Here is a 27,458-nt window from a genome sequence, read left to right on the forward strand (position 1 = left end):
TCAGATTGTATGGTGATACAGTGACTGTAGAGTTGGATATTCACAAGAGGCAGTTTGAGTGGTCATTGATCTGCTCTGATGTCTATGGCTGAGTGTTTACAGTCCGCTGCGCATAAAAGCGTGCGTTAAACAATTAAGGCCTAAAAACAAAATGACTATTGACATATATAAGTACGAGCTTGATTTCTAGAGAAATACTGAAAATCAATCCCATCCAATAATTACAGTTTTCAGAGGCATTTTGCAGCCACTGACGTGTGCACATAGTGTCTACAAATGAATCAATGGGTGCACCTTTTAACAAATTGTATCTTTCATTTAAAGTGCTTATTTCAAGAAAGTCTCCTTTATACAGACAAATAACATTATTCTGGATGGTAATGGTTGTAATTCGGTACATTTCTGCATTTAAATAGTATTTATTTTCATTCAGTCCCACCAAAGACAAATTTGGGGGGGATTTCTTTGTGACCTACCGCCTCGACAAACTTGGTAAATGTGTTGTTTTTAACTGACTTGCACTCCTTAGTCTCGAATGTTTCAGTCTTTAAAAGTGCCATACACCAGTGGAGACGGATCTGATGAATCTCCCATCTTTTATGTTTTTTAGGGTGCTGCGTTTGTACAGTGAGGTTGTATTTTTGTACACAGTATTTATTTATTTTCCCGCATATTGCTTTCACTCTAGAGCTCACACCATGTTGTTCTGCCTAAAAACTAATTCTGCCTGCCAATGTTGACTGGGAAAAGTGATAATGGGAATAATAATAAATAAATAAAAAAGATTTTGTTGTTTGACAGTGTTGTGGTGTGTTTTGTGTCCCCCAAAGCTTACATAGTTGGTTGTGTACCGTGTGTTGGTGAGCTTTAGCGTTGTTGAAGCTGGGGAAGGTAACTTTGGTGAAACTAATTGAAAAAAGCCCGAAACCCTCCCTTCAAGCTTCACTCCAAAACCAGGGAGTAGGGGGGAGACAGATGCTCTTTTTTTTGTCAAAGCATTCAATTTATTGATTGAGAATTTCAGCAAATATAACAAAAACAAATTAAAATGAATTGCCTATCCTATCTTTAAGGTTAGCTTGCTACTTAGCCCAACTTTCCAGCATTAACACTGATTCTCACTGGGTGTTACTTTTTTTGCATGATATTCCAACACGTTATTGGCAGCTGTAACATACTCAGTCTCGTGTTCTGCGTTATACAAAGCAGAGAAAGAGACAAAGCTACGGTAGACCCCCAACTGTAGCTAACGAATTACCTGTCCAACAGTAGCTTAGGACAGCTAACTCGATATAGCGTAGCTAACAAATTGGCTTTGTAACTGTACCTCATGATTAAGCTTTTTAACTGTAGCGGATGACAGCTAATTGACCCTTCACTAAGCCTCCCCCTGCCCCCCACTGCGTCCACCCAGCTGTCAGGGCTATGTTACCATGGAGCCCACACTGTCACTAACTGCACTCCATGAAGAAATGTTATCTAATTTTCATTAATCAGTTGTGGTGATGGAAATGACTGTAACCTCAATACATTACCCAGATATTTCAATTACAAAAAAGTCACAGAATAACAGATTAAGTGTTGAAATAATGTTGTATTTAGGACTAAGCAATTGTTAACAATGTTGAATTAGTGCCCACCTGTACAAATATTTCTCCAATCAAATTACCTGTTACAATGTTGTCGGTTGTTGCTAAATATGCAAGCCCCCTTGAAAGAAAACGTATGTGGGGGTTGCCATCACTGCAGAAACAATAAATACAATTTCCCTTTTTTGGGGGTTATTCCGGATAACCATCACTTCATGCGGCTTTATCTTAAATAAGATGCTGGAAGTACCTGCACACTTAATGCAGAGAACACTTTATACTCTATTTGGTTATTACATTTTTTTTACCAAATAAGTACCAAAACAAAAGAGCACGATATTGATTTCTTTAAAAAAATATAATACATTCCAGGAACTTACTCTAGGGCCTTTTTAGACTGGAGTACCAGCAGTGTCCTAAGACTGAAATAAATCTCTCCATCCCACTGTTGAGTGGCACTTTGTTTACTGCGTGTCTCGGTGTCAGATGGGTGTACGCCTGCACTTGAACTGCGTTTCTTCGTCCTCGGAGGGGTTCAGCCGGAGTGACACAGTGCATCAGTTCACATCCACTTCACCTGCCTGGTAATGGAACCCTGCGTGGATCCAAGATGGCATCAGCGTGACCACTGCTGACTTCCGATATGTCCGTCTTTCAGTCAAGTGTTTAATGCAATGGTAAAGCCATCAATGAATACTGTTTTATCTTTTGTTAAATGACAAGATGTTTACATTTTAACAGAACGATCAGGGGCAGGGGCCAATTCTGCTTGGAGTGTGGTTCAAATACCACAACATCATGTTTGAAGACATTACTCTGAAGAAGAAATCCCCTTTATAACTTCATTGTGGAACAAAAACATATGGTAGTTAGAAGCAGGGTGGGATATCAGGCCCAGCTTTGTTACCTGCTGAAGAGTGGAGATGTTGATAGCCAGGGTAATTATTTTGCATTTTGCCCTCTTTATCTCTCTCCTAAGACCTGTTATAGAGTAATTAAAATGAGCTCCACATTTACATTGATTATTACAAACCAAGTAATATTCTGAAATTGGCCCTTCTGCTTGATTACTATTACTTACGTACTTACGTTGTACTTTAAGTAAATTGTGATGTACTTTTACTCAAGTAACATTTTGAATGCATGACACACACTAAGGTCCGAAATGACATCATTAACAAAGTGAATCATAATATCAACACAATGTTGTCTTAAAGAGAAGAGACGGGTCACAATATTGCTGGTCTGTTGCTAGACAGCTTTTAGTCAACAACAATAGCATAACGTCACCTGTTAGCTGAGCTAATAAGTTACTTATTTAACTCACATTTCCATCAGTTGTATTTAATTTCACCAAAGCCAATGATCTCACAGCCTTTCATGCTTACTAAGGATGTTTTTTAGATGTATTATAAATCTGTTATGCTCCGGTGCCGTCAACTAGTAAGCGAACGAAGTTACTGACTGCTGGTCTTATGTTCACATGTTAATACATAATATTTAAAACTCTTAATGAAAACCAGAAAGATAATTCTGCCTCCTCTTTCGGTATTTTACTTCTCTGCATTTACTGTAACGTTAGCTATATGAATAGCTGCATCATTGCAAACCAGGAAGCTACTGAAAAACAGCATGATGGAAACTTTCAGCACTTCCCCAGCTTTAGGCTTTAGGTTCGGGTGTTTCCCTGCCTCCTCTTATATCCAGTCTTATGCTCCCTGCTATTCATCGGCCGTGTGTGTGTGTTAGTAAGCAGCAGTGGTTCGTTTTATGGGAAGCTGTCCTATGGTTTTGCTCGCTGACCTGAGCTTTACTTCCAGGTCAGTGCCTTCTGCGGGTGCAACAATGTATCCTTACAGGAGAGCGAAAAGCTGGCGCTTAAAGCGAGTCAGTTACCATGGTCACAAACTTGACCGGGAGAGGAGAGTGTGTGTGTGTGTGTGTGTGTGTGTGTGTGTGTGTGTGTGTGTGTGTGTGTGTGTGTGTGTGTGTGTGTGTGTGTGTGTGTGTGAAAGAGAGAGAGAGAGAGAGAGAGAGAGAGCAAGAGAAAGAGAGAGAGGAGTGCAGGTGCATGGTTTGCAACTTTAAAAACATGACAAATGATGCTGAAGTCTCCTGTGTATTTTCTTATATCCAAAGAACTACAAAGTGCATTTTTTTGTATTTTGTTATTTATTTGAATTATAAAAAGCATGACGCTGCAATGTTGCCCTTGACTTCTCCGGTGCTTTTTACCGCCCGCAGCCGTGCGTGATTGACTGCCAGCAATCTCATCCAGTGAAAGACATTGACAACCAATAGGAAGCGGCGCGCGGCTTGTTTCCATGGGAGGCCCCGGGAGGCGATGCCAAGCCGCTAGAAAGCGACACAGCGAGCGGCGGGGAGGAAGCGCATGCAGCAGCCGGGACTGTGAGGACCCTGCAGCCGCTCCGTGGCACTCCGCGCGCGGATGAAAAGCGAGGTATCTGAGGTGAGTTGCATGTCCCCCCCCCACACACACACACACACACACACACACTTCCTCTGCTTCATAAGTTTACTCTAGCGTTTATTAAAACACATTTCGGCGCGCTCCGCAGCCCGACTCGCCCCTCGTTTACGCACGAAATGTGCCGCTTGTCAACTTAACTTTGCAGCATCGCCGGAGGTGTTTTTTGTGTGTGGCGATTTCCGTCTTAAAACACTACCAATAGATCCCCGAACTGAACTGTGCCTTTAATAAATGAGACGTCCATTCATGTCCTCTCTGTCTTTCTGCTTTCCATCCATCTCGGGTTTTCTTTTTTCTTTTTGTGTGTGTGTGAAGGGTGACCGGACTGGAAACTCTGGGGACTCTGCAGATCGCTCGTCAATTAAAAGCCACAGAGGGGCAGAATGGATAGATTTCACGACCAGCAAGTGCCTTACTGTAACTCCAAAGTGAGTAAAAAAACAACAACTTGGGAGCAAATCCAAGAACAAATGCAGACCTCTCACATCATCTATAATATCTTTTTTTCTTGCTCTGTTCTTCTCTCTCATACTTCTCTTCTGGTTCTGATCTCTCATCTCTGTCTTCCTTCCTGCTGCTGCCAAGACTCGTTTCTCCCTCAGGGACCATTTAAGTTTCATCTAATAATCAAAGATCAACAGCTAAACAAGGTGCCCACTGCTAATTCAGTGTTATTGGTCATGCACCATGTTAATTATGTCTAACGAGTGAGACACAGGTCTCTTTGCATGGCGTTGGAAGTGTGTGTGTGTGTGTGTGTGTGTGTATATATATGTGTGTGAGTGTGTGTGTGTGTGTGTGTGTGAGGCATCAATTGAGTGGCTCATTGAGGCTCTTTCAGTCGCACGTGTGCTGCAGCCAACAACAGAATCACCGCTCCAGTGAGGAAAAGAAGAATAAATTGATTTGTGTCTTTTTGTTGTTGTTGCTGCTGCAGAAGCCACAAGGAAATACAACGAGCTGCGAGAGACCGGCAAATGACAGAAAGAGAAAATTCATTAAGTCCGACCTGGCTCTGGACACCGAAGGTAGGCAGAGGGCAGAGGCAGAAGTTAATTTCACGGCTCCTAAACATTTAGCAAAATTCAATTGGTTTGTGGCCACCTGCGCTGCTAACTACAGAATCTCAATTACAACACAGCGGCCTGTGATGATTCTCACAAGCCTCTGTCAGTGGTCAGAGACACAAATTGACTTGTTATTAGCTGCACACGTGCCCACTGAGCTCCAAAAGGGGCTCTGACGCCAGATCAGCCCGCTGTAATGAAGTCGGTCGTTTCTGATGCTCCTCCATGGCTTTGATTGTGTTTTTCTTTTTTGTTCACTGCCTTCAAGCCTTGTTCTCTGCTTCTTCCCTCTAGAGCTCTTCCAGGACCTCAGTCAGCTACAGGAGACTTGGCTGGCAGAAGGTGAGTGTTTTAAAATCCTTGGAGCTAAAAAGAAGGAGAGACGGGTAAAAATGGATAGGCTGTGAGGAGTGGGGTTGGGGTTGGGGTTGGTTGGAGGGGGGGGGGGGGAGGAGGGGGGGGCGGCCTGCCTGGAGTTACAAGCCTAGTGTCGCAGTCCAATTAAAAGCCTGTGTGGAAGAGGCACCTTGTGTGTCATGCATACATTAGAGACTGTGAGCGAGGGGTCTTTAGGGAGACAGAGGAGGCTCTACCCAGAGAGTGTCATCACAAATTACCAGGAGAAGGCTCTCCGACGCTCACTGTCTCTTCTGCTTTTGGCAGGAGCTAACACGCTGCACGCCAGCCGCCACCTCCACCTCCACCAGAGCTCTGCTGTAGCCTACCAGCTCTCTCTCTTTCACTTTCTCTCTCTCTCTCTCTCTTTCTCTCTCTCTTTCACTCTCTCTCTCTCTCTCTCTCTCTCTCTCTCTCTCTCTCTCTCTCTCTCTCTCTCTCTCTCTCTCTCTCTCTCTCTCTACTTCCTCTCAGCACACCTCTCTATCTGCTCCAGCTGTACCATCATCTTGTCTTCTTCAGTTTCATTTCCTGGCAGCAAAAAAAAAGAAAAAAGAATGGATCTATAATTTTCTTTTAATTTGCAGACTTTTAAAACACCAGAATCAGTCTCTGAAAGTGGCGATTGGTTGAAAAAAAAATTATATACTTATCCATTTCTTTGCTTTTTAATATTTTTTTCTCTAATGGCAAGACGTGCTCATTGTGGTCTAACTGAGACGTGATGCTTCAGGATTTAAGTGCGAGTGTCCTCTTTCCACCGTGTCTGCAGCACCGAAGTTTTGGTTAGTGGTGAATATTGTTTGTCTTATTTATTCAACTTTGAAGTGTTTTTTTATGTGCATGTACATGTTCCACGTGGTTTCTTGGCTTGACTTTTGTACTATTGCGCTTTGAATATTGCATGTAATCTGAAAGTTTATATGTCAGTAGTGTGCAAGTTGGGTATTTTAGAGATAAACTGTGGAGAAGTAGCATATATTCAGGGTTAGAAGTTGTTCTTGATTTGCTCCATCAGAGTAAAACCAGGAATCCAAGAGTGTAAAGCACATTGCTTGGAAAGGATGATCTGAATTATTTTTGTTTATGTATAAAAATCTGATAAGTAAAACAAATTAACAGTATTTTTTAAGCCAAAGCAGTAGGGTAAAAAATAATTTTTGAACTCCATGCCTCAATATTAACACAAGCTTCTTCCCTTTACTGCACGTGCTCGTTTAAACATACAATGCTATAAGAATAAGAACACCTACTTGTACTTATACGTTTGCATGAATGACTAAAAAGTAATTTTAAGAATCAGTTTTAATGTGTAAAATTACAGTTTGAGTTATTAATTAGTCTTTTAATTAAAATCTGGATAATAAAACATTTTGTAAAAAAAAAGAGGCACAAATATGAACCTTTTTTATTTTATTTCTGTTTCATTTGTGTTAAGCAAGTTAATTATATTTTTGTTTTATGTTTATTCTTTTTGTATTACAATTGCAGCAATACAATCCCAGCCTCTGAATGTCCATTTACACATCAGTCAGTGCTCGGGTGGTGAAGCCATAATTCTAGTTGTAAAGTAGACCTCTCAAGTGCACAGTATAATTAAATCAACTTCAATACTTTTTTTTCTTCTTTAAATAAGGATTGAGTCGTAATACATCCCCCCTTGGAAAAGTGTCGGGAGAAATTTTTGCTCTCGCACCCTTCACACAGGTGAATAAGACCCTCAATAATTTATGGGCTCCATCTATTCTTTAACACATTTGAAAATGCTCGCAGTGCAATCAAAAGCTTTTAAAAAATGAAAAGTATGCGCTGAAACAGATATTGGAACGGTCGAGCCGGGTTCTGAGAAGCAGTTAGATTTTGAGGCGGCGCAGCGCACACCGCGGGGCGTGTAAAAAAAGGGAAAAAAGAATAAGACACGATTTTAATATTTCAGTATTCAAAGTGAGAAAGGAGACGGCGGTGGCTGATAAGAGGTATTACTGTTAAAGATTACAGTTCTTGGCTGTCATGGATCAATGTGATGATGTACGCTTCAAGATTGTAGATCTAATGAATGACTTCCTGTCCATTAAGAAGAAAAGGAATACCTTCCCATTTCTAAGATTTATTAGTTCAGGTAATTGGAACAAGAGGAGGAATTATGAGAGACAGTACTGAATTTCCAAGAGGTTGAGGGCGCTCGTCAGCTGACAGCTGTGTGTTTGACCCCCACAAACCCACTTCTGCCCTCCACCGCCACCCAGGTTTTTACTTTTGTTTAACACCTTTTTAAGCACCTTTCTTGTCGGGGAAAAAAGATAATTTTTTAATGATTTCTTGACTTTATTTGCTTTTGTTTATGCGGTCCTTTCTCTGTCGCTGTTTTTCTCTAAAATCAGCAGTTAACATTTTTAAAAACTCAAATAGTCTCTCTTGCTCAGGCCTCCTGTTTACAACTTCTACCTTTCCAACCTCACTCCCTTCTGTCCTTCTCCCTCTTGTTTTTTGTTGTTGTTGTTGTTTTGTGAATGGCGTCAGATTTCCGATTCTGCTGTTCCTCCCCAGGAGCTTGTTGCAGAGATCAGCTGGCTCATTCACAGACTGAGGCCGGTGACTCATCCATCCTGTACTTCCTTTTTGGACCCAGAAACACTGCTGCCTTTCTCTTTTTTATTGTTTTATTTGTTTCCCATCTCTCCTCTCTTTGTTCCTTCCCAAGTTAGGTTCTGTGAAGTTTCTGAAAGTTTGTTTGTATTGCGTTCACGGGACGAGAGCTGTTTGTGCGTTCCACCTTTGTTTCCGGATTTTTCCTCCTTCTGTTGGTTTGGACATTGTGGTTTTGAGTTCTGAGGGGAAAAAAAATATTTGAGTCAAAGCATTGAAGCTTTTAAAAAGGTTTGCGTCAGATTTATCATGGAAGGTATTTCCTTTATATCTGTGTTTAGTTAGTATATTATTCAAATGTTTGTGTCATGGCCCTTTAAGAAAGCTCGTAACAAAGTGGACTAAAACAGCAACGTTACTTCCCAGATGAACGCTTTTCCAACCAGGCTTAAATTCCAATTCTATTGAAAAGAATAGCAGACAATGGAGAGCTGATAAGCCGATGAGCTTTAACTACAGCACAATCTGGAGTGAAGTCATTATACGTCTTTGTTTGCTGCTCTCCTCACCCGCTTGACATTGTTGGAAAATATGGAGCAATTTCGCCTCTTGATCTGTTGATTGTTTACTCTCCTCAATTCACACCTCTGGCAAAAAAAACATCCCTGATCATATCAAGAGTGTAAAAAAAAAGAAACGGTAAATCTGTGTTTTTCTTTTCAAAATCTTGTCGAGACATGTTACCGATCCTGTGATAATGAGGATCCACCTCATTGCGTGTATAAATAGACGTGCTAATGACACATTTAATTCTCCCTTTGCCTTTCGCCAGAGAGAGAGAGACAAGCTTGAGGGACATGGAGAACTGTCACCGAGTGTAAATATGTGTGATATAAATATGTACATGCTTAATTGGAGCCGGAGTGGAGCAGGCTTCATTATTTTAGCATTAGCCCGAGAGTGCAGGGGCGGTTTGAATCGCAGGTGAAGCATTGGAGGGTTTTGGGACAGACCTCACTCGGTAGGTACAGGTGGATTCACCAGTGGGGAAGAAGCCAATTAGATACTGTTAACAATGGGTGTTTGGCTGCTGGCGAGGAGCGAGAGCCGAGGCTTGCGGAGCAGTCAATGGACGAGACGACCTCAGGAAGTGGAGTTAGGAAGTAGATGGTCCCCTAAAGCAATACATTAGAGCCCTCGCAGGCTGGCGTTTGTTGGAAAACATGGTTCATTGTGTAGCTCATTTCGGAAATCTTGGAAGGCGTATTGTCCTGAATATTTCAAGGTTATTTTGTACATTGATAGTACATAAAATATGTAATTTTGGTGTATTTCCTGGTTGCTCATGAGTATTTTTTTTTTTTCTATTATCGGGCACTTTTATTAAATAGAAATTAAGCTCAGAATTGTTTTGGATGTGATTGTTTGTGTGAAGATACACAAAAAGGCAGATTATTTTTATTGCACTAGAATCACGACAAATGACTTTAATTAAATAAAAATGTAAGCCTGCATTGACGAGCAATTCTTTTGAAGTTTTAACAAAATGGAAATTTGTAACAACAAACAACAACAACTGGACAATCCTGATCTGCAGAGGAAGGTTCTGTAAAACGATAGAAACTATACAGACTTTGTGGGGAGATTGTTTTGGCTGGTGAAATCTCATTTAAATTCCTAATTTTTTTCTTTTTAAGAGATTTGTTTTGATACAAGGGAAACACATTATTGCATCTATTTTTTGTATTTAAAAAAATAACACTCCTAGAGTTCAATAGTAGATGAAAAAAATTAAAAATGACTTGCTAAGATGAAGATATGTTTTGCCTGTTGAAGCATACAAAACTGTGTTGCACTTTTTCTTTTTCTAACAAAACATTAGCACCAGGGAAAAAAACAAAATACCCCTTGCCCTGATTTCCTGTAAGACATATTTTCAGTGTTCTTTAACCGGCAGCGGAGGCGAACAATGCTGGGATAAGCCAAGCTAATATCCCAGGAGACTGTTTGCCAGAGGAGGGTACTGGGCTGTAGAGAGCTGTGATCAATGCTGCGTTGTCCATCAACATCAGAAACAATCATTCCCTTTCTTCTTCTCTGCTTGTGTCTTTAGCTCAAGTTCCCGACAATGACGAGCAGTTCGTTCCAGACTTCCAGACTGAAAACTGTGAGTAAGAGACCACGTTGCTTTTCGCTTGTGTGTTGGTGTGCGTGCGTTTATGTGTGTGAACATCTGTGGTGGCTTTTTTTCTTATTTTTTCACTCGTTTCAACTGATTGTGTTTGTACTCGGGGAGAGTGAACGCGGTGGTGGTGTGTGTTTTCCGTGTCTCTCGGTACTCTCACCTTTGCTCGCACAAGTGCTCTCTGGAGAGCTGCAGTAGTCTTGCAGGTCCGCAGACAGGTGCATTGCTGGGGGGGCGGGGGTCACTCTCTCACTCTCTTTCTCTCTATATCTGTCTCTCCATTGCTTCGGTTGCTCATGTACCTCTCACCACCACTGAGATATTATTGCACTGTGATTTATTTGCATAAACATCAAAATATTGTGGCAGATTTTCCTTCTTTTTTTCCAGTGGGTTGAAGTGATATTTTTAACTCTAGGTAGGACAAACTGCTGTCAATTGATGGCTGTTTTGAATTTTTTTCGGAATCAAATCTTGCTCCTACACAACCTTTCCTCTAAGTGCTTTTTGTGCAAACCATCCAGTGTGGTTAGATTGTCTAAATCCGGCAGTTTAATATTAGTTAATACTGCATTTATCCTTTTTCAGTCGAAGGCTTGTTGGCCTCCTGGTATACAGTACGAAAGCAATGATGGTTTTATTTCCTCCTTTCTCTATTTTTTTTATAGCCCGCATAATTTAGTTTAAAAAAAATACTCCTTAACAGTTTGATAAAAATGTCTTTGGCCCCTGAGCTGCTTTCCCACTCGCAGTATTTAGGATTAGGTAGTTGGTCGTACTTCACCTGGTTGTGCACGGTGGCTGCACACGGTGACTGGTGACTTGGCACGGTCCACTTCTGGAGGAAGTAGTGCCAAGGTGGGGACAGAAATGGAGTGAGTGGAGCTCAGTGGGACCCCGAGCGAGCACATGTCTTTCAGATGAGCCAAAACACCCATGAAACTGTGAGAAAAGACACAAAACAAGTCTTCCCTATGTCCTCAACGCCCTTTAACCTGGAAACAAAGTTGGACAAAATACAGGAGTGAGGAACTAGAGCAAAGAGGAACGGTCACGTGTGAAATATGCGTAGATTGTTCGATTTTGGAAAACATTTGGGACATTTTAACCTCTTGTGAGCCAGATCACAACCTGAGATCCTCAAGCAGGTTTTAACCATCATTCTCAGGATGACAGTATCCTCCTTTCAAATAATTTTGAAACTTGTTAGTGAAATATTCCTAATTTATTAATTAATTTAAGAGCCACATTTGCTCCACAGGCTGCATAAAGACAAGCTAATATTCATTAAACCATAGTTAGGGTGTAAAAACATTGATCCTCATCCTCCTTTTATGTCCTTCAAATATTTTTGCCCTGTCAAATTCTTTCCGTTTGTCTCGCTAAATTTTGCGTTGTTCAGAACGTACCAAAGACGGTGAACTAAAGTCCCGACCCTTTGGTGTGAATAAGCGTACACCTTGACATCCAAGATGGAGGCGCGGTGCGGCGTGCAGTAGAGAACCAGAGGTCACCGAGACTGTCCCGTTGTCCTTCAGAGGTAGCTGGGGTGGGTGGCCACGGTGGCAGGAGACTGCTGACCATCTGAATTGTCCTGTTGGCAAACCTGCAGCAGACTGGAGAGGCACTGACAGATGGCGGGAGGGTGAGGGCACCGTGGTTGGGCACGCGAGCAGGCATCCCAGCCGGCAGCTCTCCCATATGGGTTTCACCGAGCGGTGAGCCGGAGGGGCGGTCGGGGAGGTAGAGAGGAAGCTGGAAAGAAAGATTTATCAAGAGTTGCAAGAGCGGGGAGAGAAGGAGAGCGAGTAAGGTTGGAAGTTGTTAAATGTCTGGAATCTCGTCACTGAAATCAGCTTTCACGTGTGCTCCTTATTGTCAGCAAATACCATGAAAAGACTAACTTTTTTTTTTACATTGGATTTTGTATTATGGCAGAAAACAAGCTCTGTGGCAAACAAACGTTTATGATACCGACGTCTTTTATTCAGCCAGATAATCTTCACACATTAAAGCAAATTTGTTAATCAATTGTCTGCATTAAATTTCAATTGAACTGGAGTTACCAGTAAATGCTGAAATATTTCTTCGATAGTAGCATAGTTAGCATTAGCCAAAACGTGATTTGTCCACTTGTGTTGTTAGACTTACTGTTTGCGAACTAGTTTGGTTTTGGTGCTAGCCTATTAGCGAAATAAACAACTGGTGCAGCAACTGTCGTATGTATTTTATAAATGTAAAAGTGTGCTAAACCCATATTTTATCGTGAGCAATTTTTCCAGTTGTGTTGAAAGATAATTTGCTATCTAACTATCTGTGCTAACTAATTGGTAGCATTAGCAAAATAAACTACTATTGTGGCAACAATAGTATTTTATTCTAAATAAAGTATTCTAACGGGAGTTCAATGAATTGCAGAATTTTATTTTTAGGAAATAAAATCCAGTAAAATATATACTCGGAATCGTCCTGAATCTCTCCTCCATTTTGAAATAGCTGCTTTTTTTTATTATTCTTTAAATACTGGTAATTTTACGTCTGTTTCTATTGGATTCATATTAGTAGCATAACAATTGTGTTAACTCTACCATTGTTATGTGTTTTGGTAGTCTGTTCAACAGAATTTTTTTTTAACAAAATTGGGCAAAAGAAACAATCTGCATTTAGGAGTTTTGTAAGGTCATAGATTGTATCAGAAAGGCAGGTTTTGAATTCCTTTCCCTGGGTGTACTGTTATATTTCCATGGCCTCAGATTTATCACCTCTCAGGAAGCTATGGCAGTTTCTCTCAATGTCGACTTCGCACTCTCCATCCATGCAGCACAGAAGCAGCATGTGAGCGGCCTCGAAGCGAAAGTGTCCTCGGGCTGAAAGAAGAGAAGGAGAATTTTCTTTGTCTCAAACTCCAACACAGATGCTTACCATTAGCATAACTTAGCAGGGAACGAAGGAGTAGCGGAGGTGTAAAATGAGGCCACACGTTACCAGCAGATCTGAGCCGCCGTCATTTAACAGCAAAGGCGAGCACCTACAGTAGGTGAAAATGGAATGGAGGGGTTTTCGCTGCTGCCAAAATACTTGTATTTATTTTATGAATGGACCAGAGAAATATCTGCCAAACGCAGGCTTAGGTTCTGCCAAAACACACCATTTGTACCTGAGAACACGTAACGTTCGGGGCCAAAAGTTCTTTGACAATGTACCAAAAGGATTGCCAGAAAAATGGCAGCTAAAATTGAATTGTTAGAACCACAATTTGTCAGGAAATATATGAAGATTACATTGTCTTGAAGAATTCTGTTAAAAAAATTCTAGAGATTTCTATTGAATCTTTATAGCAAAGATCAAAGAAAATTGCACAACATTTAAGTTAATGGTTTGGGAGAAAAAACACAACATCAAAAACATTTGCATTCGAAATAGACCCAGTAATTGTTCTAACTACTTCTACTTTTAAATACCCTACCATCTCGGCTAATCAATACGTAGATAATGAGAGCAATCAAGCAGTGATGGGCATGACATTCTGGACTAAAAAGGAAGTCTCTGTTTTAGTCAGAGGCAATGCCCTCGCTATTGATTTGTGTACCTTGGCACCCCGCTGACGAAATCTATTGTGACATTTCCATTTCTAATTTAAGGCCCTCCGCTGCAGCACACGCGAAGCTATTGTTAATAGCTGACGTGACGCAGTAGTTAAACACTGCATTTTTATAGACGTATGTAAATGGGATGAACTGATGTTGAGTCTGTGTTAAATGAAGAAAAGCAATGTAGTTTGGCGCGAGGAGAGCCGTGAACCAGAAGTCAGGGGAGAGGTTCTGAACGCAGAGAAAAATAAATAAATGTATGTTCATCACAGGTAATGAAAGTGACACTGAACATTCATAACCACGGTATTGTTTTGACTCCGTAAGCCCTTAACGAGGCTGTGCCGTGCCAGAGTCGCCAAAGGTCTCCCCTCAGGAAGTGTCTCTTTGACCTCCGATCGATGACCCGGAAAGGTCAGGCCCCCAGCGAGGGCTGCGAACAACCCCTGAGCTTTGTGTGGCCCGTCCCCCTGGGGCTCGACTGTGCGTCAGATGGGGGGTGTTGGCAGATCGACCCCTGCTCGTTCGGCAGCTGTCAGTCAACCGTGAGAAAACTCCCCAAAAACATCCGTGGAGGAGACCGTCTGGACCGCCGGCGTATTTTAAAGAAAAACACAGGTCATCGAATGTCTAAATGTTTTCACGTTATCTAAACCAGGAGTTGTCGATTATTTCCTCTTTTTTTTCCTTCTCCATTCATAATCTCAGCTCGCTCTGTTTTTAAATCAGGCGTCTCTCGGCCTCAAACGTCAGTCAAAAGTCATTCCCTTCAACCGTGGGATGCTGTGGGGACGGCCTCACCGCCGAGCTGCAACCCGAGTCCGACTTCATTCTGACTGACTGGACCTTTTTCGTCAGAAGCGCAGCCAATTAGATTAGCGTTGATCATGACTTGAGATGATGGCATGTTAATCAGGACTGATCAGCCACTTAACAGCCTCTCAGATGCACCGGGCTCACTGTGGGGCCATCGGTAGAGAGTGCAGCAACCCATCCCCCACCCACTCTCCCCCTCCCAACCCCCTCCAGATCGATGAGCCCTGTTGTTGACGTCTGGAACGTATTGACAGCCAGCTGAAAGCAGATAAAGCATTTATAGGAGCGTGCCGCACATCCAGTTTTATGATAGTCATATTTCACTAACAGAGTCCCTGTCAGGAAAAAAAGGCCAGACAAATAAGATTTGAAGTGAGTTGTTTGTGTAGGCGATGTCAAACGGATGTCAAATCTGTCGCTGGACGGATGCTCCGAAAAGTACTTTGAACTTATCCAACATGAATTGTCTTATTCGCACACATATTAGTATATGGATTGCAACACGGCTGCCTGCGGTCCATACTGGAATTCACAGAAGAAGCTTTGTGCTTTTGTTAGATATTGTTTAACGGCTAAATGTATTCATTTGATTATTTTTATTCATGTTTTTTTTATTAAATTTTTTTGTGAATGATTTTGCAGATGATGGAGTTGGTGGTTAATCAGCCATAAACAACTGCTAATCCTTCAAAAAATATTGAAGCCTTAAACCTATGCAAAAATACTGAGCACTACCAAAAATAAAAGGTTACCGGCACCTTCATTTAAAAAAAAAAAAATAGTACCTAAAACTCTGCTCTGCTCTCTCTCTCTCTCTCTCTCTCTCTCTCTCTCTCTCTCTCGCTCATTCTCTCACTCTCTCTCACTCTCTCAGTGGCTTTCCACGGACTGCAGCTGAAGATCAAGAGGGAGCTGCACAGCCCGTGTTCAGAGCTGAGCTCCAACTGTAGTCAAGAACGGCCCTTCAAACTCCAGTATGGAGAGAAGTGCCCCTACAACGTCAGGTGGGCACCGCACAACACCGATACTTAAAATACTCCTTTAAAAACACGTTTTAAATTGGAAACATTGAAAAGAAGCACAGCCTCTGTTTTCTTATTTGGTTTCACATTCTATCCTTAAAGCAGCAAGACTTTTATTGTGAAACAGCGAAAATGAGTGCACATTTTTGGGGAGTATTTGAGATACGGTCATTAGTTAAATATTATGATATTCATATATTTTAGGCTTTGACCGAGCATCAGTTTATTTTAGGTAGTTATGTTGAGTTTCAGTTGTTGAATTAATTTTTAATTGCTCTACACATTTATCTCAAAATCATATAAAAGTAGAATCTATTTCTAAGTAAATCCAGTCATATTGAGTGTTTTATTTATTTTGACTGTTATACGCAACATGCACTCTCTTTGCATGCTCGTATAACCTTGTACGCAGGGAGAAACATTTTCCTAAGTGATGAATCATATGTGTGATTCGTTTGCTCACCTGGTGACAACAACAACAAAAAACTGCAAAGCCCAACATTTGGCAGGGCTCGCTTTACATTAAAACCTCCACAGTGTACGCCAAGAGGTGCTGCGATGTGTCTTAATATATCCATCGAAAACAAGTCAGCATGAGTCTCAGCTAACGGAAATCATAGAAGGACAAATGTGTGGCAAGCAAAAGAGGATATAGGACAACCTTTCTTATCAAACTCCCTCGAGGAAAACACAAATTAAACATGATAAAGAGTGCAAAAGCAGCCGTTAACTTTGTTAAAATTAGTTTGAATCAGTCTTTTGTTTGACATTTTGCAAAGCTCTAAAGTATTGGAAAGTAGAGTAACATGAAGTAAAATAAAGAGCCTTTTTTTCTTAAATCCCTCTGTTTTCTTTTGTTGAGTATTTTTGTCTTTTCATTCGTCGTATCTTGTCGTATCTTCCATCTTTACTGTAAAGCATGGAAACAACAGAATCTGACTCTCGTCCTCTGTCTGCCACAGTGCCTATGAGCAGAAGCAGCCTGCAGGAATGAAGCCCTCCAGCCCAGTGACGCCCCCCTGTAGTACCCCTGTGTCCCCCCTCCACCATGCCTCACCCACGGCGGCCCCGACGCCCAAACCAGACAGGACCTATGCCCACATACCGGCCTCGCAGCCGCTCCCCGACAGCGCCTACTCGATGGACCACAGGTACCGCAGCCGTTTACATTTACATCCCATTTACATCTGGAGAGTATGATGTGACGTGGATCCGCATTTTAGTCCCGCTAGAGTCTCATTGGTCCAGTATCTTCAGTGGGAGGAGCCACAAACTGCAACAAATGTTATCGAAAGGCTAAATCTGACAAAGACGTTACTCAGTGTGCTGGAAAACTGATGTAGTGGACTTTATACAGAATGTCATGGATCCCAACCTTTTTGGTTGGTGATCTCTTATAATAAAGCATTTTCCTGGTCCTTAAAAGCTGGAGGAGGTAAAAGTATCCAGTAATTAATAATAAAAAGCATAAAAACTAAAACTATTTGTTGCCTTCCGGTCAAGCTTATCATGTTGCGTCCCTTCAGATACATCTTGTGACATCTTTGGGGGTCCTAACCCACAGGTTGGCTTTCCTATTTATATCACTTAGAATGGCTAGACTGCTCTTTTTTCTGTTGGTAAGAGCAGGAGCAGTTTGTTGTAAATGTTATTTTATTTTTCATTTTAAAAGACAGAGGTTCTCTGTTCAGCTTTTCCCGGCTTACTTTACTCAAGTTGCTCCATTCCAAATCTTATTTGAGCATAGACGTTAGTTCACGACCTTTGGGTGTATAATTGTGTATTCAACACAATTATCTAAGCCTTTGGAGCTATCAACTAGAAGGTATATCAATTAGTCTCCAGATAAAAGAATAATCATTACATAACTTCATAACCGGTTGATAATTAAATAAGTCATTTTTAGAAGCAAAAATGTCAAACATCCTCTTGTTGCATTTTTTCAATTGTGGGTATTTTCTACTTTTTTTCTACTTATGTGATTTTATTTTTGGACAAATAACAAGCAATTTGAAGATGTTAAGGATTTTCTGTTTTGTAGACTTTAGAATGTATCAAGAAAATCAGTTGCCGCCCAGCTTTCAACCATGTCTCATAGTCTTCCTTCATTCTTTAATGAAAGCTACTAAGGTGGCCTTTGAGCTCACGTTATTCTGGTCCATATTGACTTATTTAAGTCAGATAACTTAAACGGTGTCATGTCCTACGTATTTCATTGTTTCCTCTTCTGTGAACAGGGCCTAAGTAAACTAAAGTGGTGGCTCTTTGTGTCTGGCTGATAGTGAATCCACTGACTCTGCGTTCCTCCTCCTCCAGATTTCGCCGTCAGCTCTCGGAGCCGTGCCACTCGTTCCCCTCCCCGCCGACGATGGCTCGGGATGGCCGGCCCATCTACCACAGGCAGATGTCCGAGCCCAACATCCCCTTCCCTCCTCAGGGCTTCAAGCAGGAGTATCCCGACCCCCTGTTCGAGCACCCGGCCGTGATGGGAGCGCCGCTACCCCACGCGTACCCGGCCACCATGATGATCAAGCAGGAGCCGAGGGACTTCACCTACGACTCAGGTGAGAGGCTCCGAGATACAACCGCTGTTTCACCCGGAAAGAGGTACGAAGAGAGAGCAGCTGCCAGAGCGTTATCATTTCAGGAATGGGAAAAGACGTGGGAGGAGGAGGAAGGGGGAGGGGGGGCGTTTATTGAGTTTGCCCATTATTAGGGCAGGGGATCTGGTTGGGCCGGGTGTCTGTGCCGGTCACCATTTCCTGTGGCGCTCTAATAGGAAAGCGGAAATGGGGGGGGGCTATGCCTGGTCACAATCCAAAATCCGCCCTCCCACGCTTGTCCACTCCCTTTTTAGTTCGAGAGCAAAAAGGGAGCTAATCATCGGCCCGAGGCCCCCGCCAGAGCCCGAGGCTACGGGAGGACATGAATGGACGTACGGCCGGACCGCTGGGTTCATTCACAAGGCGGACAGAGGGGACCCGGGAGAGGCCGAGCTGGAGGAGAGGCCGTGTGACCAGTCAGGGAGAAAAGCCGCCTCTTCCCGTGTCGGTGGCTTCTGGAAACACACTGGGCCTCTTTCAGCTCTCCGTTACGTTACACCGTCTCTGTTTTCACAGTTTCTGTCGGGGGGGAAACTGGGATATTGTTTTTTCCTTTTACAAGTTTACTTTGTCGTAGATGAGTTTCACTACTTCTAAAAAAAACACTGTAGCTTCTAGGTCCAGCCAATTAGCAGAAATATGTCTAAAGATCATGAACTAACAATCATCTTCATTATTAATTTATCTTTTATTTTATTATTTTTCTCAATTCCTTTTTAAAAAAGGGCAAATAGAGAAATCCAAAGTCCAAATTTATGTCTTCATTTGTTTATCGGGTCCGACCGACCGTCAAAAAACTAAATTATATTTAATTCACAATGATAAAAGCAGAGAAATTCTGAAAAGTTTAAGAAGCCTGAACTGTCTTGTGACGTCTTTGCTCAATAAATGGCTTAAACGATTAATCAATGCTCAAAATGGTAATGGGTTAACGGTTAATGTAGTTACTGGTTTCAAGTCAGGATGTGAGGTGTACAACTGTGACATAAAGATTAAACATAAAGAGCGAGGAGTTATATTTGTGTGTGAGTACATGACTGTCCCGTACTGTACTATGCATCAAGATGGAGCATCAGAGTGGATTTATTAGCCAAAGTGGAGCATGTTGACTGGAACAGGCCTGTTGGGGAGGGTGGGAGGGGAGCTGGTAATTTCATTAACAGCAATTTCCTCTACAAGCCCATTACTTTGATGAAGTTCAGAGAAATGTTTATGGGCCCAAATGAAGGGCTTCAGTCTGTTTATTGAACATTCGCTTCGTAACCTGTTTGGCCGTTTTCCTGATCCCAAGTCTGTGTTGTGGGAGGATCTGACATTTAGAGAACAGTAAATTAGGCTGAAATACAGGCTTCTTTTTTAGTGATGTGATTAAATACAAGCAGTTCGACGGTTGTAGATACAAGATCTTCAAATTAGATGGTATTTTTTTTTTAGAAACACGGATTCTGCCAAATATCAGGAAATCCAGGTGACATTTTTTTCTCCAGGAAAGAAATAATAAACAGATATGATAAAGAAGTGTGACCTTTCAACAATATTTGGCGCATTTTATTTTAAAACCCCTGAAAACATGTTTTCTCTATTTCAATAAATGGTTAGGACTTAATAAGCAACAGTCAAAGTAATACAAGTAAACATCTTTAGGTGTTTTTTAATAAGACTTTAACATTCGAAAACTCACCTGTGTGAGTATTTTTAGATGTGTCTAAATGTGACTTTTTTCCCCCAACTGAGCTCCGCCCACTTCAAACCTGCTATAAGAGTTCAGAAAAAGAATATCGCTCATGTGAAACAACCAAATAGTTTGTTCAAGGAAGATCCGCTCACACATAGTAAGAACCTGACAGAGAAAATTAAGTTTTCAGGGCCTTTTAAATCAAATGTAAAAAGCCACTCAGCGATCGTGCTTCAGTGACACACTAACCAGTGAAGAAGTCAAACTGTAAAAGCTTTACGTTAACCTCGCCCCCTTCGCTTTATGAATAAACTTACATCATGCAAGCGTGTGTTTTCACACCAGCGCCGTGTTTTTTCATTGTGTAGTAAATCCTCCTGAGTGGAGTATTAGCGGGGTGATATAGTGAGCCGGCCTGCGGCTGGGAGCCATTGCTGGGGGGCACGTTCTTTAATCAGAGCCAGTGGTGCATTGAGTGAACAGGCTGTGACTGCTCTCAGATAACTGAGATAGTGCTCTCCGTGCTGCCCTCGGGCCCTTTAACACCCACTTATCCCTTTCTTGCCTGGCTTTCAGCTGAAGTGCCTAGCTGCCATTCTGTCTACCTGCGGCAAGACGGCTACCTGGCTCACGCCAACAGGACTGAAGGTACGAGCGGCGATGCAGGTTAAATGTTGGGATCGTGCACTTTGAATTTGGGCTGAATGTTAAGTCAGTTTTATCTTGTTTTCCAGGTTGTATGTTTGACAAAGTGGCGAGGCATTTCTACGATGATACCTGCGTGGTGCCTGAAAAGGTTGAAGGTGAGTCCCCCCCCCCCCCCCCCCCAAGTTCTTTTCAATTCCACATTAAAAACACGTGCAGTTTTTGCACCAGTGTTTCCTCCAAAAACACTGCGACCCAATTCACAACAGGCCGAACCAATAAATTATGAGAAGAGGAAATTCTTACATAAAAGGGCGTTCCAGACGGTTTTTACTGCCATTTCCAAATCCCCTTATATTATCTTGAGCAGGTCAACCAGACATTTTAAAAGAGGCGGTTGATAATCACAACTTTGTTTTATCAATGTGTTCATGAAAACCAACGTATCCTCATATATATATTTTATGAAAAGTTACTCCTCAGTTACACATCAAGTCTTCTCAAAATAAACTTCCGCTTTCACAGGAAACTACTCAGTTGGGTTTAGATAACAAAAGTACTTGGTTAGGTTTTGGAAAATAATGTAGTTTGGGTTAAGATTTATATGAAGATTACATAACTACATTGTGCACGTTATGTGATAAATACAAACGAACAGCGTCTCCTGGCTGAAAAATCGCTATTTGTTGGACCCACCAGCCCTGTGTGTGCCAAAGGTCTTCATACATCCTCGTTCATTATTACATGGCTTTTCATGTTAAATGCTATAAGTGGCTACAATTATCAGAACAACAGCAAAGGTCTTTGTCTTTGTGGGAGAGAGTAATATGGTCCGTTCCGTGTGTGTCCTCTAGGGGACATCAAGCAGGAGTCGGGCCTCTACCGCGAGGGCCCGTCGTACCAGCGCAGAGGCTCGCTGCAGCTCTGGCAGTTCCTGGTGGCTCTGCTGGACGACCCGTCCAACTCCCACTTCATCGCCTGGACCGGCCGCGGCATGGAGTTCAAACTTATCGAGCCAGAGGAGGTGAGACGTCAGCACTGTTTATTTCAATGTGTGTTTTTTTTTTACAGAGAATTGGATTGGATTTTAGTTACCTTTAATGGAACCGTAGGTCAAATTACATTCAGAAAACAAGCGCACACAAAAATACATCATTAAAAAACTTGTACTTTACATTTACAACCCTTCAGTGGACTGTAGTCTGCCTCATCCGTCAACATTTTCATTATTTGTTCAAAGACAAATGCAACATTTTTGCTGGTTTCAGCTTCTGAGAGTTTGCTGCTTCTCTGTTTTTTTTTTTTATCATTGATAAATGATTTATTTTAATATTTTGATTAATTGAAAATAATTGTTAGTTGCAGCTCTACTCTACATTTACATTCATATGTGTGGAGAAAAAAAGAAAAGAAAAACAGGTTGCAGAATAAGAATGTCAAAGGTGGGATGAATAATGTTCTCTGCTCATAAAGGGGTCAAGTCAGTTCTGGATCTGCCTTAATAGTTAGTTTTTTATATCTGTACCTTGTACTCAAGCACAATCCATCCAGCTTGACCCTTCAGGCCAGCGCCCTGCTAAATATTTCACAGGCCGTGTTCCTAAAAATATAACCCATGTTGACGGTTGGGCCTTTTGAAATGGAGGAAACAGAGGCTGGGTCTGTGAGCGGCCACATCACACACAGTGGGGCTCAGTCACTGTCGCTCGCTGTTGGAGGATGGAGGAGGATGCAGGTTGCAGACGTGGGGGGGAGGAGATAGAGTGGGTACCTGGCAGCGGTCCACGCAGCCCGACACCGTCTAGAGGCGCGGGCCAGCTGCAGCTAACAGGGGGGCCCATTCATGCCATCAGGTGACCGAACGCACTCGCTTTTAAGGGGGCGAGGGGGCGGCGGCAGACAAGCGTTAGCTAGCGGCTTCTGCCTTTTCACAGGCAGGTGAGAGGAGTGAAACGGCTCAGATAAAAAGGCTGAAATAACCAAACCCCAAAAAAAAGGAGACGACGAGGAGAAGAGGAGAATCGGCAGAGGAGAAGCTGGCGAGAGCGCCGCGGGGCTGTGGGTTTGGACTGCGAGGCCGGGTGGTGGGTGGTCTGCTAGACAGGTGCTGCAACATCTGCTGCTTCCTCCGCTGGGCGTGTGACAAGCGCCTAATGAACACATCCCTGGTCAGGTCTGCCGAGGCTGGACGCACTCTAATGACTGTTATTAGGACAATAAGGAGTAATAAGTTTGTGTAACATTTCGGCTGAAAAATCAGGGAGGGCCGTACAGTGTGTGTGTTGTAATGCGTCTGTGTTTTGCCGTCTGTTAACCACTGTCTTTGTGTTGTCTCTCGGTGTGTGCTGCAAAGGTGGCACGTCGGTGGGGGATACAGAAGAATCGGCCGGCGATGAATTATGACAAGCTCAGCCGATCGTTGCGCTACTACTACGAGAAGGGAATCATGCAAAAGGTAATAAAAAAAACAATAGTAACAATATAAGATAGATGAAGGAGCTTTTAAAATTACAATACATTATTGTAATAATAGATTACTTTCACTCAAATTGAACCTTGACTTTAAGTCGTCTTAGTAGATTGACTGTTGGCTATTTATATATATGAAAAATTAAAAGAAACACATAATTTGTTGCTGTGTAATAATAGATATTAAACCCTTTTACACATTTACTAAGAGTAAGGGTAATTTGTAAATTGTATTTTTTAAAGTTGAATGGACTTATCGCCTCGCTGTGTTTGTGTGTGTGTGTGTGTGTGTGTGTGTGTGTGTGTGTGTGTGCTCTCAGAGTTTAAAAATGTCCTCGCCATTCATTGTCCCGTCCTGTCTCCGTCTCCGTCCAGGTGGCCGGCGAGAGATACGTCTACAAGTTCGTGTGCGACCCCGAGGCCTTGTTCTCCATGGCGTTTCCGGACAATCAACGGCCGGTGCTGAAGACGGACATGGAGCGGCAGATCAACGAGGAGGACACGGTGCCGCTGTCGCACTTTGACGAAAACATGGCCTACGTACAGGAGGGGCCCTACTGCCCGCCGCACCCCTACAGCGAGGGCTATGTTTATTAACGCCAGCCCACTCAAACACACACACACACACCTCCCCCTCCCGCTGCCTCCTCCTCCGTCCATCCACCTGAGACTGTCATGTCCTCTAATTCACAGTCGCTCCGGGAATAAGACTGAACACACACACACACACACACACACACACACACGCACACGCGCAGCGGAGCTGCCCCTATGTCTCTCTCTCTCTCTCTCTCTCGCTCTCTTTCACATAAACATTTTTTTGTTTTTTTTCCAAGCCGCACAGCAGGATGGAGAGTGCACTTTATGGACAGGAAGCTCGGTGTTAACCTGCCAGGGGCGAGCTACTTGGTTGGCTTTTTAACCGTTGTTTATGTTTGTACATTACTGTGGGAATCATTCGGTTTTTGTTTGTTTGTTTTGTTCTTATTCTTATGATTTGTCGAGCATGTGGCACCCCGGTGAGACAGGACTCAACTCACGGTCACTCAAGGACGGGATCTGAGACTTCCTGCAAAAGAGACAGCGAATCGAAGGACGATCACTCCCGTAGTTTCAAACAGCCGCCCTGGACTCTCGTGCTCATTTTAAAGTGAATACCGGCAGCGCGTCGATGCTTTTATGGTGAGGTGACACGATCATGGACTAACGTGATGATTAAAGAGACATCAGGCCAGTTTGTTCACAACTCCTCCGTCCTCGCCGGTGATCTCTGCCCCTCGTCCAATCAAACTGTAGATCTCACCACGTCTGTGTTTTTTCGCCGTACTGACATGAATCACGCTCTCAATGACGCCTTGTGGGGTCGTGAAGTAAAGACGCAAGGATGCATCGTGGGATTGTGCTGATGAAAATACGGCCTGTGTTTAGGATAATCAATAAAGCTACAAGCCGCTGTAAAAAAAACTCATTCCCGGTAAAACAGCTGTTTTCCTTTGTATTCTGAATCAGCAGCATTTGTTTGTCATCCAGGTGTTCAGTTTTCTCATAACAGGTGAAAGTGTATGTACAGTCAGAGTGGACACGGTAACCAACACATTCAGGATTATTATTTGCATCCCCAAAATACAAATAAAAAGATTTTATTGGCTTAGATAATAAAAAGCTAGAAGAAAAAAAAAATCAAACAAAGTCAAATATTTCCCTGATTTGTTTTCTCTGTTTTGTTCCAGGTGAACATGAGGTGTACATTTTTCGCTTTGCCTTTTGATTTTTGTTAATAAAAAAAAGTATAAGGAATATTTAGACTTATAATGCGATGAAAAACACATTCATGTTATAACAAAAATAATCTTCCATTGTATAATCAGGTAAATGCACATTTTGTTGCTGCTTCAAACTGTAAGTGTATTTTCTAGTCTCAAGAAGAAGAAAAAAAAGAAAAGAAGGCAGTGACAACCTGCTATTCTGGATTTCTCTCTTTTATTATTATTATTATTATTATTATCATTATTATTTTGTCTTTATTTGTTTTTGTTAAATTTCAGCATAAAAAAAATGAATCTGGTCTGAGTTTTGTTTCTCGGTGTTCACGTGTGTGGGATGGGATCGGCAATAGCATACGAATTCTGTAATAAAATAGTTCTGAAAAACAAAGTTATCACAATTGTTTTCTTAATTAATCATGACATAAAAGTGTTGTTGTTTAAAACCATATCACGTCTTCTCCTAGCATTGTCATCTGTCTGATTTCCAGTCTCAAAGTTGACATTTAGCACTTTTTCGGGGGCAGAAAAGAGTTTTGTCTCATATTTCTACATACTGGAAGTGAAAGAAAGACTCCCAGCCAATGTGTGCGTATGAAGGACTAATAGATTATGGCCTCTTGTCAATTTCCAGGTCGGAGAGAAAACTCCCAACCACAAAGCATTTAACCAAAGTGACACCTGAGGAAAAATCAATGGCTAATTTAAGACACCACTTTTTCATGTAGGTGAATTGTTTCTGCTCTTAAAAGACTGGCAGTAATGAAAAAAAAGAGCAAAGAGCAACACTCCCTTAAAGTTATTATTTCCTTCTGCAAGTGTCACAATTGCTAAAAAAAGAAGGAAAAAAAATCAATGACTAATTTAAGGAAGCATTGTTTAATTGCTTCCACTGATGGGAAAAATGAAAACGGATGTGTAAGTAATGAAAAAACACTACTTGCCTTAATTTGTCAGAGCAGGTTGCGAGCCGACCGTATTACAGTCCCCACTCTGTTTTTTTTATTGATTGTCTGTAGATGAGGGAATTGCCCTTAACTTAAAACACCTGATTGCTTCCCTGAGGATATTTAACAACATCTAATCCGACATGTACAAACCCAGAAAACAGCAGTGAAGCTTTTAATATGATGAATAAAACTTCTGATTTGGGCTTTCCCTCTAAAATTGCAATAATCTGCAGTAATAACCAGTAAAGTAAGTACTGTACACACAGGATATTCATCTATTAGTGCGTTATGAAACGCTGCCTGTACGGCGCGGAAGATGGAAACAAACGACATCATCTATGTTTGATTCAGTCAGTGAAGTCCTCACATATTGTGCCATGATTCTTTGAATGATTTCTAATTTTTTTAAACACGCAGTCGCTCAGATGGACCTTCATTTAAGGGCAGTGTGTTCATGTCCTCGGTATTTGTGGGTAATTTGGGTAATAAAGTACATATATTTTACAGGCTGTTTACAGTATATCATAGTTTAATTATGTGTTTTGGTGAATACAATTGTTGGTCTTTCTCCATTAGACTCTGAAACTATACATAATATATATATATATATATATATATATATATATATATATATATATATATATATATATATATATATACATATATATATATATAAAATGTGAAAATTATCCAAATAATTACAACATTTTACAGACTAATTTACTTCATTTTACGCACTACATTTCAAGAGGAAGCATTACTACTTTTAACTCCACTACATTTAGTTGCTATAGATACTTTGCAGATTAACAAGCATAAAACATAAAATGCATTGCAAACTAAACTACCCAACAGGTAAAATGTGCAACAGGATGTATCGTTTGAACACATTAGTACTAAGAATCCAATAATATAATAATGCATAACGAGTACTTTTACTTTTATATAATAGATGCTACATATTCCTGATGATACATGAATCACTTTAAATTTTAAATGCAGGCTTCACACTAAATATGTAATTCCACTTGTGCTTTCTAGTCGGTGTCTGGTCAGATTGTTTTTCAGGAGGGTCGGGCTACTTTTGAGGCCTCCGAGGCTGCATGTGGTTTGACTTTTGCTGTTCAATGAACTTCACGGTTACAGACCAGACACAAATGACTGCGGCGTATTCAAACTCATCATTGAAATCTCATGCAAACTCCTCGGCGCTTTAAATACGTGGTGAGCTTTTCATGTCAGCGGTCAGAGTTTCTCATGCAGTATTGTTCACCTGTGTGTGTGTGTGTGTGTGTGTGTGTGTGTGTGTGTAAGGGGGGGAGAGAGTCTTAAGGTCACTTGCAGGATTACGCGTCTTACACCTTCCGAAGGTGTCGTGTCACTGAGGCTGAAAATCCCCATGCAAATCCTGTTATCTGGCCCCTGTTCAGGGAATCAGGGCCCCAGCTATCAACATATTCACCATTTATGGACATATGCTTTACATCCTGTGTCACCGGCCAAATCCTCCCCTCCTCCGCCACACTACCAGCTAATATTCTGTGTATCTGAACTGCGGATTGTGGCCCCTCCCCCCACTGTAACTAACAGATGGCCGCTCGATCTTGAGTC

General features: G+C 41.8%; 1 protein-coding gene across 6 annotated transcripts; it reads left to right on the plus strand.

The window, feature by feature from the left end:
• Positions 1-4,463: 4,463 nt before the first annotated feature.
• Positions 4,464-23,731, plus strand: etv1 (ETS variant transcription factor 1; the record flags this gene model as incomplete). 6 transcript variants are annotated; one of them, XM_079227045.1, is made up of 13 exons in its annotated part: positions 4,464-4,508; positions 4,683-4,730; positions 5,021-5,108; positions 5,442-5,489; positions 10,243-10,296; positions 15,595-15,724; positions 16,705-16,893; positions 18,059-18,306; positions 20,597-20,668; positions 20,755-20,823; positions 21,520-21,689; positions 23,019-23,120; positions 23,510-23,731. In XM_079227045.1, the coding sequence occupies 13 exons, from the start codon at positions 4,464-4,466 to the stop codon at positions 23,729-23,731; spliced, it is 1,485 nt and encodes a 494-aa protein (XP_079083171.1). The 6 variants fall into 6 exon arrangements, with proteins under 6 accessions (XP_079083171.1, XP_079083172.1, XP_079083175.1 ...); XM_079227046.1 differs by lacking the exon at positions 4,683-4,730 and having other exon boundaries at positions 5,018-5,108; XM_079227049.1 differs by lacking the exons at positions 4,464-4,508; positions 4,683-4,730 and adding an exon at positions 6,263-6,328 and having other exon boundaries at positions 5,027-5,108.
• Positions 23,732-27,458: the final 3,727 nt, after the last annotated feature.

The sequence above is a fragment of the Taurulus bubalis genome, assembly GCF_910589615.1.
Source record: "Taurulus bubalis genome assembly, chromosome: 12".
In the NCBI taxonomy this organism is placed as follows: domain Eukaryota; kingdom Metazoa; phylum Chordata; class Actinopteri; order Perciformes; family Cottidae; genus Taurulus; species Taurulus bubalis.